Source organism: Blennius ocellaris, assembly GCF_963422515.1.
Source record: "Blennius ocellaris genome assembly, chromosome: 20".
Classification (NCBI taxonomy): Eukaryota; Metazoa; Chordata; class Actinopteri; order Blenniiformes; family Blenniidae; genus Blennius; species Blennius ocellaris.
Genome location: NC_137669.1, coordinates 10550459 through 10568803, shown reverse-complemented (window position 1 = coordinate 10568803; position 18345 = coordinate 10550459). Strand labels below are relative to the sequence as shown.

Here is an 18345-nt window from a genome sequence, read left to right as displayed (position 1 = left end):
AACAGTAAAGTATATTCAGAAGATGAGGCTCAAGTGAAGTTTGGAAGTGTAGTGCTGCTGAAACCCATGAACAAAGACACACACAAAAAAACACGCACACACAAAAAACAAAGCCAGGGAAGATAGAGGTAATAAAACCTGTAAAGAAACAAGAATTCGCCTTTGGCAAAATGACTGGGCAAAAAGCCGATATTTATATATAAAGTGTGTCTTTTAGCTCTACGACAGTATGAGTCTGAAAGAAAATGTGTTTAGAATAACGATTGCTACAGACAGAGTGAGTAATATCAAACACGGTATTTTTTACCCCACATCTTTTTTTTACGCAGGAGCGTCCAAAAAGGCTAATGTCAAGTTTATGCAAAAATGAGTTAAACTACCTTGTTCTAAATTACTATATTGTATCAAATATAATCGTGTTATAAGCTTAGAGTTTGAACTTATATTTATATATGACGATTCTGCTGAATTTAGCAAACTTATGCCCGTGCGTAAACATAGGAACGGATATTTCCCGTCACAAATTAAACCTCAGGTATGAAAAAATAAATAAAAATTACAAAAAGGATGTAAATGTGAAAGGGCTGACATGTTCAAACATTAGATTTCGAACCCTGTCTCATAGCGCATGCCGAAACACCTTAAAAACTAAGACTTGGAACCTGTTGTAATCTTTCTCTTAATTATATAGTGAACAAACGAACGCGCATTTAACGCTCCACCTTAAAACATAAACTCTAAAAAAAATATTGTGGACATGAACAGTACATTAGGAGGTTTAAAAAAATATATATTTGTATCTTTATACTACAATTTAATACCAGACTTGAGTATATTCGAATACCTGCACGTAAGTAAACTAAATGAAGCTGTACAATGGTGTTTGTCAGACTGTTTTATGAACAATACAAAATCCAAACTTGGCTCCAACTACTAATTTTAATTTGTTAATCTGTCAAACTATTGATCACAGTGTTTTGAAGCAACAGTCCCACAGTAAAGCAGACATAAAGCTTCCGCATACAAGTCATCCTGTCGGTCCAATTTGGGGCAATAAGGGCCACAATAAAACTCTCCTTCCATCTCGTCGTGTCCTTGGCCATGTGCACTCTATTGCTCTCTCTCTCCAGGTTGAAGTTAATCTTAGCCAGCTTTGCCATTACCAGACCCAGGTGGGCGCGAGCCCCCCGGGTTTGTTTGCAGCCTCTTGTACTGAAAATGGGAAATCTGGGAGAAATTCATAAATTGAGCCCATTTAGGTTTTCAAACTCGGCCACTGACAGCTCATTTATGCACACTGGCTTAGACTTTTACCGCGTCGAAGGTGGACATTTGTCAATCGCTGCTGGTCATAACGTGCATATTTTAAACTACTTAGGTTGCCTGAAGATTATTTATGTGCGCATGGATATAAAACAATAGCCTATTACAAGAGTAAAATACGTAATTACATTTTGTAGAAAGCGTCCATAGTATATTAGTATTAAAAAGCAGAGGCCGTGCGCCGGGCATTTGCCCGTTTAGTTGCGTGTAACCCAAACATAAAATAATTCATGATATATACAGATAAACTAAGCTCGTGCACTTTCCCCCACTGTGGCCTGTTTCTTGTGAGACATTTGAGCCTGTAAGGAAACAAAATACATCAATTAATTATGTGTGAGCAGGATTAAATTGTTTTGCTTCGCGCACTTCGCGATGTTGTACCGGCACGAGGGCCTATCGATATCTTTGTGTTACAGTTATTAATTGTAGCTATTAAATCTTCATTTTCACAGCTGCCCGGCTATTATATCCTGAAAACAGTTTACTCTGACCACTGGCTTTGATCAGGCCCATATAATCGTGGCCGAAGAGGCCGTTTGAGTCGTATCATGTTCGTCCCGAGTGCAGTTATGAACAATAATGCGGCGTTTTATTACATCCAGCGGAAGCGTTTATTTTTCACGAGAGACAAAGGAGAAAAAGACTCGGTCTACACGCATTAAGGTCCAGAATAGCCACTCGCTTCACTTCGACTGACACAGAATAGCCTCAGAGTGTATCTGTGTGAGTGGGACAGGAAGGAAAGCGAGACGCGATCGCTGCTCTATCACACTGAAATCGACCTTTTGAATTACAGCTTTGGCACGAACTGGGATTCATTAGTTTTGTGTGTGTCTATGTGTGTGAGTGTGCGTGTGTGTGTCTTTTTTTTTTAACGCTCGTCAATGTTTTCAGTGGATTCTTTGAAGAGGAGGAAGACAAAAGAGGACTCAGCAGACCCCGAGCTTTCGGGAACATAAGATGAGCTGCTTTAGCATACGAGCAATTTGAGAAATGAAATCATTTGTTTTCCATCCACCGCTTACTGTCGTTAGGATGCCAACTGTGTCGCGTATTACCTATACATAAAGCAGGAATTTTCACAAATCCGAAACATTTGTCGGTGAAACTGGAAGGGCCTGCAGATCTCTCCAGGTACAAGCATGCTATGCTATACTTGACCCATTAAAAAGCTGTAGCTCAGCAAAATGAATAGCACATGCAGCATGAAGACTTGGCACAGATGTGTTTCCTTATTAGGGCCTCCAGGAAGACTTTTCTCTACCGCACGAAACTAGACCCAAATCGGCTCTTATCTCAATGAGTCAAGTCTTGCAGGCAAATAAGGAATGTCAGACATGAATATATGAACGTTTATCCCCACCAATCTGAGCAGATTATTCAACCTCCAGGCTTTGTTTACAACTTTTACCTGCGTGCATGTGAGGTGAGCTTGGAGACCAAACGATCCAAGGCCATGACATTGGTCCCAATAGCGCCGCCCGGTGGTCGGAGAGACAAATCCTGAGTGCAGCCTTCGCCTTTAAGCTGCACACTCGGGGTGGATACGCCACACGGAGGGAGAAACGCTGTCGAATGAAGTCCGTGCAGCCAGCGAGCAGAGGCTTCTCCTATCCGTCCTCTTCCTATCGTCGCTGTCGCCTCCTTGGTAACACAGTTAATAACCTTGGGTCTCAGACGGTTTATTGCACTGCACTCCAATTGTACAAATGCTCCAGACTCGCAGACAGCTTTTATGGCCACGTTGCTGCGGCAACGGGGAGGATGTCCCGTAATTAGGGACGGAATTCCAGCGCGCAGTAAAGAGTAAAGGATGCGCAAGGCAAGGCCGGACTATGGCAGAGAGAAGCAACCATAAACTTCAGCCTCTCTCCCCCCTGCGTTTATGGCCCTTTTGACTGTCATATATGAACGCCAATGCGCTGCGGCTAGCTCCCATAAACACGGCGATAACAACAGCAAATATGGCGACCCTCGCCAAAGGAGACTGCTGCTGGAGGAGCGCTTCCAAAGCCAATCAGTGAAATGACAGTTAACACATCGAGAGAGGCGAATGCTCGGAGAGAAACGATTAGAAATCAAAGTGCACATGCTGCTGTGCTTTATGTTTGGCAACAAGTTCCAGGGAGACACACCAGTGGCTCTATATGCACAATAATTACAGGTTTCCTAATGTAAGTGTTGAATACCTCACACGAGTCAAACTATTGTGAGATTGGATACTTGGTGATTGCATCATTTTACCAGAGCAATTACAATCAAATAAAATGAGTGTTCTTTACCCTTGTGCATTTAAATGGTTTGTTTCCGTTTTTGTTTGGGTTGTATTTATATATCTCCATCTTCAATTATACCAAAGCTCAATTGTTGCACATTCTGAAATAAACTGCCCATTTCTAATGTATTTAGTTAATAGAATGACTTTATTAAAACATACTTTAACAAGCAGGTCCAATAGTATGTCTGCCTGTTAGAGTAGACGGTTTGTTTTTAGCATAAGTGAATGTGTAATTTGTTTTTCTGCCTTTTATTTATTTGCTAAGGCCCCCAGCGTGTTGTCACGCTTCTGTTGTAAGCTTAATGTTAAAAGTTATCTTGCCTCCGTAAAATATCTCCTGATCATAATTTGGATCCAGTTGGAATTCTGTGAAGTAAAACGCGCTAGGGGGAAGACAAAACAATGACAACGAACAAGTTGATTTTCTTTTCAGTACTTCCACTTTCACTTGTTTTTTTTTCTTCCTTTTTTTATTTGGAAATATAGTATAATACACAATAGTTTGGACATACCAAGCAATTGATTCAATGCAATGACCCTGACCAGCATTGCCCTGACAGCAGCACACTCATATGTAGTTGTTGTTGGTTTTTTTTGTTTTTTTTTTCTGTATTTTTTATTTTTAATGTCATCTGACTGCAAGTATTTCAAGGATGACGAATCGTGAAAAAAATGTATGAATATCAGACCACTTCGGGTCGCTGCATGGATAGGCTACCTGTGTGAATATGCTGGGCGTGTACCCCACAGCAACTGCACACAGATCTAGTGGACAAGCTTATCTCTCTGGTTTGGCCAGCATTGTCAATATTCGACTGATAGTCTCCGAAAAAAAAAAAAATCAAAAAGAGATTTGGGCATCGAAAGATACGCAAAATATAAATACCCAGCCCTCATTCTGCAGCAACGGTAAGGTCGACAGAGGCTCATGTTGAGGTCAGCTCAAACTCTACAAGGTATATCAAAAGCCTTGGTGGTAATGGACTTTGACTTGGGTAGCCGTGGCATTACAGGAGATAGTAAACGAGAGGCCACGAAATAAATAAGCACACAAAACAGAAACACATAATCCTCATCGATTAGGATTCATTATTTGGTCACACCATAGACTCGGTCACCCCCCCCGGTTAAAAGTCACATATTCCTCATCAGTCTATAATTCCCTCACAATTGTACTGATTTTAACAACAAAAAATAAAGTCAGATAAATCTTTTGATTACAAAATACACCAAATCAGTCAATTATTGACTGTTATTTTTTTGCCCGCGTGAGAAGAAAATAAACAAGGCGTCCGTGAGTCACAATATGAACAAGGGCCTTCGCACAAGTAAAGTCTTGTCGATTTTTTTCCCCTCATTTTCCCAAAACTGAAAACCGAGCTCACTCATAGGTTGTTTTTTGTTTTTTTTTTCATATCACGGGATACCGATGTCCTCGAACTTGAAATTAACCATTGAGCCGTGTTGTTGTTGCACCATTGTGGTACACAATGTACACTGCATGTGGAGCAACAGCCGGAGAGTCAGTCTGTAAACGAAGCCAGTCCCACAGCAGAGGACTGCCGGAGCAACGACGAGCCCCTAAAGCAGAGGATTGGACGTGTAATACTGTAATCTGTCTCTGTTCAATTTCTTCTCCTTCATGCGGCGGTTCTGAAACCAGATCTTCACTTGTCGGTCGGTCAGGTTGAGCATCCGAGACAGTTGCAGCCGTTTCTCCTTATTTATGTACACGCTGAAGAAAAATTCCCTCTCAAGTTCTCTTATCTGATATTTTGAATAAGGACACCTTTTCTTGCGCGTCCTTTGTCCACCTGCAATTCATAAACACAGAAAAGTACACCGGTTAAAAAAAAAAAAAGAAACATTATAAATCCACCATGGCTTTGGTATAAAGAGATTTATATGGTTTGGATATTGCCCGGATTACACATGGGCGGATTTCCTTTACATGAATATAAGTAATACATTTAAGTAACATATTTCAACATTTCAAGTGTCACATGTAGTGATATTATATTACACTGGAAAGATGACCAAATCACTCCTGGCTGACTAGACAAACACTTGGGATTTGACCTTTCCTACACAGGAAAACAAGTTCAATTAAAAAAAAATATATAAGTAACTAACAAGTACTGATAAATGATAGCGTACCGCTCAGACAGCTTACACGAAAATATATATTTTTAATAGAACATGTAAAAGAGAAAGAGTACAAGTGGGAACACAAACTCCATGATCGTTTTAACACTGGAGCTCATGTGTGCTAAACCTTAAACCTTAAACCAGAGGCGACACCCTCATTATATGTAAGTATTCTTTTAATGCTAAGAAACCGTGAAACAAGCACCTCGAAAAATCAATGGCTATAACGTATGCCTGCATGTGTAGGAATTTACATTCATAAATGGAAACGTCAAGGAGTGTTACAGAAAAATCACCGGCCTCATGTCTTTCACGGCCAATTTCAATTCCAAACACGTGATCCTGCAGTTTATAACAAAGTTTTGTTGGGGGTTGGGGGGTCTACAGGCCCTCTATAAACCTTATATGCTTATAAAACAGCATATAAAAATTTTAACAGCAGCGCGCAACATTGCAAACTTTCTCTCATAACCGAGGCGCTGACTTTAATACATACTGCTGCTGTTGGATTTCTCCTCATTGTTGCCGGAAGATAATTCGGGGCTGCTCGTCTCCTCCCGCGGCTCCTTCGCTTCGGTGTCCCGGGAAGACGGCGCGTCCTCCGGCTCAGAGCTCGGCGGCTTGATCGCCGTTTTGTCCCCCGAGTAGCCGTTTGTGGAGGAGCTCTCCGACGCGTTCCCGTACGCCGTCTCGTAGAATTGGTCGAAAGCTTGTGGCAGTACGCCATTTCTGCCCACGTTCCCGTAGAAATTGGTGGCAGCGGAGCCGGCGCCCGTGTGGTGATGGTGGTGGTGATGGTGGTATGCGGCAGCGGCAGCTGCGGGGCTGCTTTTGCCAAACACATCTCCTACGACGGCGGTTTGTGCCGACAGACAGTCCCGGTGCACCATGTCCTCCGCGCTGGGGTAACACTGAGGCAAGTTCCCCCGGTGCGGCCATTTACCGGACGCGTCAATGGCTGCATAGTCCCTGAACGTCACCTCTCTGACGGGTTGGACCTGCGGCAGGTTGGAGGAGTAGGAGTATGTCATGGGGCGGGTGGACGGGCTCTGGGATAAAAACGAGGGAAGACCGGAGAAATCAGCCCCCGCTGACACGTAATAAGTGCAACTAGGCAAATACATGTTCGATCCGACTGGGACCCTTTCGTCAAAATCCATCATCGTAGTTCACCCCCTTCTATAACTCTATGTCGGGCTTGGATTCTTCTATAGCCGCCCTGAACATGGCTCTGAAGCGCCGTGCCTCCTGCCTCTTTGAAGCAGGTTCGCTAAGCAGAAATTTGGAGACGTAAGCTGACGTGGAGAGCCATCTCCATCCACTCCACAGAGGAGGAGGTCACGTGACCACGCGGTAGAAATTGACAGAATTTCAGGCTGTGTGTGTGTGTGTGTGTGTGTGTGTGTGTGTGTGTGTGTGTGTGTGTGTGTGTGTGTGTGTGTGTGTGTGTGTGTGTGTGTGTGTGTGCGCGCCTTCCCTGCTGTGCGTGTGTACGACGAAGAAAGAGTGTGTAGGAGTGTAAGAGACATGACTGCTCTGTGTCCTAAAGCTTGACATTGGTAGTTTATCGGCATGTCGACTTAAAAACTAATTTCTTGAATACGCTTCAAAGTTGATTCAAAGAAAATTTGTAATAACTGTCAAAAAAGACAATAATTATGTAAATTTAAGTTTTAGTTTGAGAAAAAAAACATAATATCATGCGCAGTATCGTTTTTTTTTTTTTTTTTTTTTTTACATCTTTGCCGAGTAAATATATTTGAATAACTTTTAAACGTTCTCATTTTGCTTCGTGTTTCAAAATCACCCTATCAATATTCAGTGGAACAAAAAGATTCTTTCATCTTGAAATCCGCTTGACGTGATATTAACTAAAGCAGTCTCACTATGGACACCTAACATAAACCTAAATTAGAGGAAGGAGACACCGGCTTATCTCTAAAGTCTGGTTTTAGAAATGTCTTAGTCATCATCATTTGGTGGTTTTACAACATAGCATTTGGCTCAGTGGGCATTTGGTTATCAGGGTCATGTTCAAAGTAGCGGCTAATGTTTCAACTGGCCACAACCTTGTGTTAGTACCATTATAAGAACATTCTGAAATTCTGACAAAGCAAATATTGGATACGATTTCAAATCCATACGCTTCAAACTTCCAACACTTCAAAAAGTCCAACACTCCATCGGCGTTTTGGTTGTATCTAAAACTACGCACAAAGAAACAGGTCGTATCTGATAGATAATAATGGCTGAGTGGTTTTAAATATTGTAATATCCTCCTATGTTTCACAGTAATAGCAGAAAACCAAAGACACCTTTTCAGAAAATGCCACAGGCTTACTGAGGAGATTATGCATGAAATTATGAGGTCTTACGATTATTAAACGGTATGTTTCAGTAGTCACATTTTACACGGTGATTTATAAATGTAATTTGTTTTTCAAATATTTCCTACACCACTTTGTTCTGTTTTCAATTTTTCTATCTGTTTAACATTTTTACAAATTCACTGCTGCAATAGTTACAACATTGCCGCCCGCTCCACTTTTACGCACGGCTGTTTCACAGGGCTTTGCTGCAGAATAGCTTTAAAAATGCGTTGTAAAGAGCGAGCTTCCAGAAATTTACAAGACACATTTATGTTACAATGAATAATAATGTCTAAAATATACACAATTTACACAATTTAGTATCATAATAATTATTCAAATAACATTTGCGTCAACCCAACAAACAAATAACCCGAAATCAGTGCCTACAAACGAGCACGGTGTTGCAGAATCTAAACAAAGAGACAAGCGCGTTTTACAATTATACCTGAAAATATCTTCGGAATGATAATTCTGCCTTTGTATATTTAAGTCCTGAAATATCCTAAATACAGTGAGGCCACGAATAGGTATGAGCCCAAATGTAGATGTCTGTGGTTTAAAGAAGCCAAAGCAAACTCAGATAACAAATGTGTGGAGTATTATCAAATATATTTCTGTTATTTGATTTAGTAAACATGCCTCAGTGCAAATTCCCCGGATCTCCGCTCAGAGGCCACCGTGGAGCTCGTTTTGGAGAGGCTGCAACCTGACTCTAATGTGCTGTGAATGGGAGACCTGAGCTCGGATTAAGATCGCCGCGGCTGGTCTGGCCCCACAGCCCGGAGAGCATGTACAGGGATTCAAGGGGCTCTTGGTGGCACATGTGAAACACAACCTTGAAATGTCACTCATACTAATGCTTTGCGGGTAACCGGCTAACTCTCCGTGAGTGTTTCAAATTAGGAGACAATGTATTTGTGATATAAGCTATTTTGCATTCAGGCCCGTTTATGTGGATAAATCCCAAAGACACAAAGTATTCCAGTGTTTTTGCGACACCACGCTCCGCCTCTCAGACAATCCAGACAAATTCTACGAGTTGTGCCGAAGCTTTTAAGCTGTAATTGAGGACAGGATGCCCAGGAATACTAAAGCCAGCTCTGCACAGACCTGCGTTTTTATAGCTACTATAGTATTCTAGTGCGCTTTTTTCTCCTGGCCAGACAGACACCACAAAACTGGCCATGCATGATAGGAAGTCGCCACCTACGGAGTCAGAGTCAGCAGCTGAGGATCCTCAACAATCTGAAAATGCACGTCAATACAGGTAAGAGATTCTTAAAATATACAGGACTATCTCTTACAAAGAAATACGTTTCATAAAAGAAGAAGTTCTAAAAGAAAAATCAAGAACTGCAAATGTTTGGAGTCTGGTTTTATATCAGGTGTTTTTTTTTTTCATGAAAGTAGGTCTTTTTACAGAACGTCTGGAGATTTGCCTTGTGTTGTTGTTGTTGTTGTTTTTAATCACTAAAGTGTAGTCTGGCACTGCGTAAAATATCTCAAAGCCAAAGCTTTGTCTGTACGGTCGACTTCAAGTTCGGGGGAGGGAGAGGGTCTCTTCCAGAGAGCAAAGGACCCCCGTGCCCCGGATGGAGTTCCTTTAATTGCTTGGGCCTTTACGCAGGCTTTAGGTTGCAAGATTGGTTGATATTGTGCGCCGATAACCGCCAGCTAAGGTAACGTGAAATGAACTTCACCTTCTCAGTGTAGCTCTGTCGTGACATGTGGAGGCCTTTGTGGTGTGCTGTGATTATTTCTTAGTATATACAAGGCGAAAGGATTTATGCAAACAACACGTTAGTGGTGTATCTGCAGACTCATCTGCTCATCGCAACTGCATTTATAACTGTTGTATGTTTTTTGAATAACGTGCATATAACACAGCAATGTACCTAATTTTAGTTTAGAGGGAAATGCCATAAAGTAGATTTGCATCTGAAATAAACAATTGATGTTTTTTTTCAGAGCAGCAAGTCTAATTTGCCGTCCTCAATCCCAAAAAAGAACAATTATACCCACATACTGGATTTAGATTATTCTCTAAAAGAAAATAGTCACATTAACGTGAAGCTGTATCCGAACACCTTCAGTAGCTCTTGATTTAGGCTTGAAGAAAGCTTGGTTTTGTCAAGCTGAGAGTGCGACGTGTAGATGGCCCAATTCTCGTGCCATAAAAGCTGGTCAGACAACAAGTAAACAATCAGGTCTGGGGAGTCACTGAAAGTACAGTTTAACGCCACGTCAGGTAGCCCCATTGGCTGTTAAAGGGCCTAAATAGGAGCATTCACCCTCTTGCAAAGCAACCTCCTGTAGTTTCAGTCTTCAAGTGAAATAAAAAGCCCAGAGGTTTACTACAGGCTGTTTTTGTTTTCATTTAATGGTGGAAAAATGTGCCACCACACCTGCGCCTCAATGCGCCTTTAGATTCCCTGTCCAACATGAAAATGCTGTTTTATAATGGGCGCAGCAAGAGACCGAAATATGCGCACAGTCAGTGTGACAATATGGGATCCTTCATGTGTACACCTATTATTTTCAACAAAAACCTAAATTAAAGTTCATAATATTATCTGGGGTGTGGTTCGACTATAAACAAAACAAAACAAAAAGGATCAGTTAATTACCGATTATGTTGTTTTTCATTTTCAAATACAGCAATTATTTGAATTTTGATTGCAATGTATTACTGGCGTTAACTTACAAAATGTAAAATGTATAAATAGTAAAGTGTTTTTGAACTTGAATTGCACATGGTCTTGGCTCAGCCGCCGATCTGTTGCTCGCGAGTTTGCTGGGGATTATAAAACCATTAGGGCTGAAACCTGAAACAATTGCGCTTACTTGCGTTAGTTGGGAAATAAAAAAGGCAAAGGGACATCAATTGCGAACTCAATTCAACAAACAACTGTTGATTTATCCACAGGTGACAGAAATGTGGGCCGACAGCGATGGCGACGAAAGAGGGGCCAAACGGACCACACAAGGGCCAAGCAGGGAGAGTGACCAACTCCACGGTCAACGGGAGCTCCTCTTCACAGCCAGGAGGAGCACAATGCTGGATGAGCCTGCAGAGGGTATCCTGGGAAACAAGGCGACCTGGACAAAAGGACATAAACTGGATTTCTGGGCTGGGGGAATAAAGGAGCAATCACCTGAAGAAAATAGGCAAAGCTGATGAGGAATTGTTGGGAACATCTTTGGTGCTGTGAAAGCTCTCATTTTCATTTGCAAACTGGCATCACGTTCCACAAGATACACTTTTGTATCGGGACAGAAATTGCGTTATTTCACGTATAGTTTTGGCGGACTGTGCAATTGTTGGATATAAGCGCACTTAGAGAATCACATTTCAAATTGAATCCCAAATTCAACTGGAAAAAGTTTTCAAAGCTTAATTTGCACAAACTAATGAATCAGGTTGTAGAAAATAACTTTTCCGGGTTGATGAAGTTGAACATTTTTATAAGAATGTTAATGTGTAACGTGTTACACCAATACTTGTTTTTCAGCTCAACCTAAATTCAAATCTTTACGAATTTTCTCCTGGAAAATGCTGTTGTCAAAAGAGCTTATGTGTGTATTGACGGCAAATCGCAAAGTTAACAAGGACAATGCATTTTTAATCCCCGTCAAGACCTTTTTCGTGTTTTTTCTAAAGTTGAATTTAATGTGAAATACATGAAACACTATGCGTTTAAAACCTCTGTATTCTGACTCGTCATAAACAGCTTATTCATTTCAAACACATATTCCAACGAAATTCTGATTATTTTTCCACTTGTGCCAAATTTGAGATGTTAAACCTACTTTTCTAAACCCGCGTTTGGCGTCTACGCACCCCATCGTCACAATTCGTTGATTTCACGAGTTAAAAACGTTCTTTAAAATATTTGTTGATCAAACCCTTGTTTCTATTGTAACCTACTTAAAATCGAATTGAATATAATCCCTACACAAAATCCTTTATATAAAACGTAAATACAATTCTGCCAGTTGTGCGTATTCATCGTGCGTTAACAACAAAAGAAAACTTTCAGTTTATGCATTTCCTTTTCGGTTAAAAATCTAATTCGACACATGGATACTTCGATAGGAATCACGTTTTACCGACGACTCCTCTAACTCAGACGAAATCTAAGTTTTACAAGCATATTTGTTTTATGTATCTCGTTGGTATTCATTCCGTTGCTGTGTTTGAGGCATTCTGAAGAGAAATACTGTTCACTCATATGCGCAATAGACGAAAACACTGTTCGTATTGTCGTCCTGATTCTCTATAAGCTCAGTGTGTGCTTATAGAGAAAACGCACAAAAGCCTGAATGAATGAATTAAGTTGTACTTATATGTAGAGCAAAATGACGTGATCAAATAACACGAGGGCAGAAAATGTGTAGCCGCATGAAGGCGCCGGCTGGGACAAGGATGAGGCTTTCACAGATAAGCTCGGTCAAGTGCTTCTATTTGACTGCTGTCATGGTCTTTGGGAAGCTTATGTCTACTGAGATCTTTGTGGTTTGTTATGGGATTACCCTCCAAACTCGTGCGCTCAAGCTTGACCAGAGCTATGCTGCGGAATGGCTGAAGGTTGCAGGCCTCGCCTCAATTACGCATAGGGACTGCGAAGGTCAATGTAAAGAGCAATGGCTGGTGTTGGCCCTGTCTGTGCTCAGCCACGTCTGACAGGTCGGAGGGGGAGATATATTAGACGCCCTCTATAGTGGATTATACTCTTATGGAGCAATCCCTTCGTTCAATGACATACAATCTACTCGGGGAAAAAAGATCCCAGAAGAAGCACAATGTCATTTATTGCCAGTCACTTAAAACTATGCATTTGATTAAAAAAAAAAAAAAAAAAAAAGCAAGAAAAAAACCAAAAGAAAACAACAAACAAGAAATTTCCTGGTTCAATGTTTTGACGTGGTCAGTTTGTCCTGCTGGTATCATTTCAGAACGACGTTTAGTGCAAAACAGCCGTTAATGTTTGTCTCACATGTCAGTAATGATTGTCTAAAAAGATGATCCTTTTAAACTTCGCTTTTTTTGTATTCACTCTTGATAACAGTAAGCATGAGCGCTGCATGAACTTCCACTTGGAGTCTTAAATGATTGATAACAGGGTAATTGAACTCTTACGCCACTAAAATGTAAAGTGTAATTCACCTCTATTCCTTAGTGTGGCAGCACAATTCAATCTTTGACTGGGCTGGTTTCTTAGCCCGCCTCCGCAGATTACTTTGACCAATCAAACACGGCGCGTTTGAGGGAAGAGGCGGAGCCTCGTGCTTGTGCGCTTTGGACTGTCGTGCCATGCCTCAGGCTGGAGGCGGGACTTGCTGGATTGTTTTGGTTTCCACTAAGCCAATGGAAATCTGCTGTGTGTCCCCACAGCCAATCAACTTCACATCGGACAGCCTCACTGGCGTAAACTTCCGCTCTGGAGCTCCGTCTCTTCCGCCTCCTCGTCACCCCCCCCCTCCCTTTGGACTCGGTGATGCGCCAAGACACCATTGTTCCCCCCTATCTCTGAGCCCGTTGTTACACACGTGTGTTTCCCATCAAATACCAAGTCAGGTAGTTCAGGACTCGATCATGGAGACCTGACTTTTTTCTTTTTTTTTTAAATCTTTGTTCTCGCCACTGATTTGGACGTGTGTGCGTTACAAAAACCAGGATATTGCCCTTATTTCTATGTATGACAATAAACTAAATAAACAGTAAACTACACAACCCACCTTTGAGTGGACATATTTTAAACCAACGTGAGCAAAATCTTTTTGATATATATTTATCCACATATATATTTTTCCTCTCTGGTTTTGTTTGTTTGTTAAACCATCTCGTGGAACAACGCAACAAAGTCACGATAGGCATCTAAGGGAATATGGGATGAAATTTAAAGGTAACATTTAGCAACAATAAACACAATATCACACTAATATTATTATTATTATTATTAATAACAATAATAATAAGTAGTTCCTAATTTTAATTACACACATTGTTTAATGTGCATTGAAACTTTTAAACGTTCAGCCTTAGGTAACTATATCCTAATAATAACGCATGACGCGATAATATTAACAGAAATAGACTGAACCTGTTACATCACTAAGTTAATCGGTGGCATGGGGGGAGTTCTGAGCTGGGCATATGTGAATTTGGAAGGATTGGGTTTCACCGCTGACATTTGACTGCCACTAATGCTGAATAACGTAACGCAGCCACAACAAGAAACCCGGGTGGCTTATTGGTCGCAGGTGCATTCACATTTTGACGCACAGCAATTCGGTATTACATGTGAGAGCAAAAGGAGCTTTACGCACTCTGCTGAACGATTCTATGATAGAGAACAGTATTTTCTTTATTTTTTTAATTCCAATTCCAACATGTCAATAATTAAAGCTTAAACGCACTTGAGAATAGATGCCATTTTTAATATCACTACATGACACATTTTCATGCAAGCCATCGCTATAAATACATCCGAAAATGCAACAAATGACGGTTGACTTCAGTTGAGTCGCAACATATGACACAAATTAAATTTGATCATTTAAAAAAAAAAAAAAGTACGTTATTCTTTTTTATATGTATAATTTTCATTTAATAACATTGCGCAGAATCTGTGATGTATATTTTGGCAGTGGAATTACGTTGTATCATAACAACATGGCAGAGGTAAATATTTCAATTGAAAACAAAAAATACCAATTTACCCTTAATCCGTTCAAGCAAAATGTAAGTCGAGTGTGTTTTCTTTGTCTGTTACTTTGGAATAACTGTTCATTTGCAACAAGGATCGGTCTCTCCAACACTGTGTAAAAACAAAATCGTGTCAATTACAAATAAAGGAGTTTTTCGCAAGGAGTGTTTTGATTTTGAGCAAAATCAAAAAAATATAAATTAAATATATTTGACGTAATCACTTATTGCCTTCACAACTTTACAATTCAATAGCATTCTTACGGTAGTTTCAGCTGTTTGCGCTGCACCGTTCATGAATATGTATATCAAACAGCTCTATTTCTTGTGTTACACACAGAATTAAACGGTGTTGACGCGCACAATAAACATGTAGGGCAAAAACGACGCAGCGATCAAGATCATGAATTTCACACAATTTGATATTTTTAGCACGAGGGGGAAATATTATTGCATTCTTAAATAGTCGTCAGATTTACTACAACGGCCTCAGAAATTAGTCGTTCTTCAATTATTTCCGTCATATAATCAGTCAAAAACTGTTTCATGCGTTGTAAATATATAGCTTAAAAATGTCATGCTCATGTCACATTATTATTATTATTATTATTATTATTATTATTATTATTGGGCCTTTAATTCGGTTGACTATTGGAACCTTTACGCAAAGCAATCACTAGATGGCAATGTCGGCCTATGTTTCCTTAAAGGCCTCGTCTGACTGAGACGTTTCCATTTTTCCCAGGGCCAAAACAGTCCACAGCACTATCTTGAGGTTTGGATTTCTAAACTTAATCACTATATGGTATTTATGTGGAAAAATTTGCAATAGATCATGGAAAGACATAATTTTAATATATTATGTAGCAAACGTGGAAGAGGGGTTCAGCCCTGCAGGTGAAGTGGATTTGTATTACGTTATGTGTAATGTAATTTAACTGGCCCGTCAAAAGGACAAAAACGTCACTAACTTGGGTAAAGTTCCACATCGTGTTGGGGCAGACTTTTAACGCCGACATATTGGACTCAAACACAGCCTGGATATCATGCCGGAATTTACTCTTATACTTATATACAACCACATGAATGCGCACACATTACAAAAGCTATTATTATGAACACATCTATCCCGGACGATTATCTAAGCATTGTAATAAGAATTGCACCACCGGCTGGATATGGAAGAGAGCACGGATTCATATGATAGCACTAAACTTCATACAGGCTAAGCATGTGAGTAGGTTTCAAAAGGAAGTCGGGACTGATTAATATTTAACATTCCCAAGGTCCAAATCCATAACACGGCCACTTCCCGGCGAATGTTGCGTTTATCGCTCTCATAAAGCTGGAGATAAAGGTGTAGCTCGGTGGCGCACGCCTCTATCAACCGAGGTCAGTTGTCCTCATTAGAGAGTGAGATTTGCCAAAAAGAAAAAAACAAAAACACAAAACAATAGTAATCACACACACTGCTGCTATGGTTTTCCTTTTGTTCTTCCATTTCAGTCCCTAAATAATATTAAACCACATTCGGCAGGATATGAGGGGTTAGGCATTCACAGGCCCCGGAAAGTTCATTTCAGGAGCTCCGGGAAGTCATTTGCCTCCATATGAAACAGTCAGGAAGGAGTTGGTTGTTCCAATCCATGTGTCCAAACGCGTGCGTGTTGGTGTGCGTATATAGATGTGCGTGTAGCAGTTTATCTCCCACAGATTGCGTCCATGTTATTTAAAAAAAAAAAAAAAAAAGAACAAAAAAAAACTAGCTGATAGTTTTCAGTTTGTTGACAATTTTCTTCTCCTTTACGCGTCTGTTTTGGAACCATATAGTGACCTGTCTCTCGGACAGATTACTCTGGGCAGATATTCTTCTTCTTTTGTCCTTTGTGATAAATTTATTAGCCGCGTACTCGCGCTCGAGTTCCTTCAGTTGCACCTTGGTGTATGGCACTCGCTTCTTTCTTCCACGTCGATAAGAGCCGGAGTCTCCTCCGGAATGAGACACTGCGTCTGAGGAGAAACAGGCAAAACGAGCTGTCAATAGCTACCTCTCAACATGTGGTTCCGTGGTAAAGCCATTCTCAGAATCAATTTTCCTTTCTAATGACAATAATCAAAACCTTATTTAATTAAGAGGTACATTCCCGCCTCATTAAGAATTACTGTGGGGAAACAATCCTTCAAATAGAAGATTCACCCCACGCATAATACCATTTCATATATTTCTTTTGTGTTTCCTCAACAGCACAGAAATATAATTAGTCTCTGAATTATTCCATAATTTTGATGCCAAATGATATTTTATTCAGTATTTCTTTTGCTGTGCGCCCTTACGCTTGTGCGTAAAGCAATCCAGTCCAGTCAAGTGTGTATTCAGGGGATGTATAACCTACCTGGTATAGAGGACACCCACATGTGTCCAGGCTGAGGCTGCTCCTTGGCGCAGTAAACCTGACCGTTCCAGGCGTTGGGGGCGAGAGTCCACGGCTGGTAGCTCTCCATAGGCAGCAGGGACTCGTGCCTGGCCTCTGAAGGCGCGCTGATAGTTGGCACCACGGGGACATCCAGGTAGCTGGGAACAGGTTGATATGGACCCGAGGGGTACGTTGGATAAAAAGCGAATTCCTTTGCCCGAGAGGTGAAATCATCGCCCGAGGCGGACGTGTCCATATATTTCTCCCCATATGCGGAGGGGGGGTGCGTTCCGCAAGACTTTATGCTGCTGTGATGCGACATTCTGCTTGGATAACCGAAGTATCCATATGGCAAGGACGCGCTGGATGAATTCTGAGCTGCAGAGCAAGGGCTGCACTGCTTCACTGGTTCGCCCATACCGGAGGTGGGCACGTCGCTTGCCGAGTAAGCCGAGCTCGGTGCCAGGGACGCGGGGTGCGCCATCAGATTCCTGCACTGGTTCGCAGCAAAGTTGCCACCAGCAAATCCCTCCATGTTCTTGCTCACTTCATCGGAACCGCCGCCGTTGTCGTAGAGGAACATCACCGACGGGTCGATCCAGCGAGGACGGAGGAGCAGTGACGTTGTCATAGCACGGCATCCAACATTGAAGCTTCTGGCTCTTTTTTAAAAAGCCCTGAGACTGAGAAAAGGAGATACTGGTTCTCAGAGAGTAAAGCCACTCTGACGCGCTCGGGAGCGCAGAGGTTGCGCTGTTATTGGCCCAGACACCGTCACGTGACCAGCCTATGCAAAAAGGACGGTAAACGCCACCAGATAATTAAATGGAGAAAAATGCGGCGAAGTAAGGTGACCTACCTATCAAGGGATTTTGCTTTTGTCATTTCTGCTTTAAGTAAAATAGGCGTTACGCAATGATTTAAAAAAGTAATGTGCACGAGGGTTTAGATTGTTTTATTTATATAGTTTGTATCATGTTTCAAATATCAAATATATCAGTAATGTTGAAAATAAATTATTCCTTTTTATACAAAGCACATGTTGGTGTCGTTCACAGTAAAGCGATAAACATTTTAAAACAAACGGCCATGTCTCAG

At 41.1% G+C, this 18345-nt stretch overlaps 2 protein-coding genes across 2 annotated transcripts; both read right to left on the bottom strand.

Annotated features, from left to right (window-relative positions):
* Nucleotides 1-4090: 4090 nt before the first annotated feature.
* Nucleotides 4091-6933, bottom strand: hoxa11a (homeobox A11a). The gene is made up of 2 exons (XM_080516203.1): nucleotides 6249-6933; nucleotides 4091-5418 (listed from the first exon to the last, which is right to left on the bottom strand). Exons 1-2 carry the CDS (start codon nucleotides 6913-6915, stop codon nucleotides 5186-5188), a joined length of 900 nt encoding a protein of 299 aa, XP_080372329.1. The 5' UTR covers nucleotides 6916-6933; the 3' UTR covers nucleotides 4091-5185.
* Nucleotides 6934-14539: 7606 nt separating this feature from the next.
* On the bottom strand, nucleotides 14540-17911 carry hoxa13a (homeobox A13a). Its single transcript, XM_080516568.1, has 2 exons — nucleotides 17227-17911; nucleotides 14540-16843 (listed from the first exon to the last, which is right to left on the bottom strand). Exons 1-2 carry the CDS (start codon nucleotides 17876-17878, stop codon nucleotides 16596-16598), a joined length of 900 nt encoding a protein of 299 aa, XP_080372694.1. The 5' UTR covers nucleotides 17879-17911; the 3' UTR covers nucleotides 14540-16595.
* Nucleotides 17912-18345: the final 434 nt, after the last annotated feature.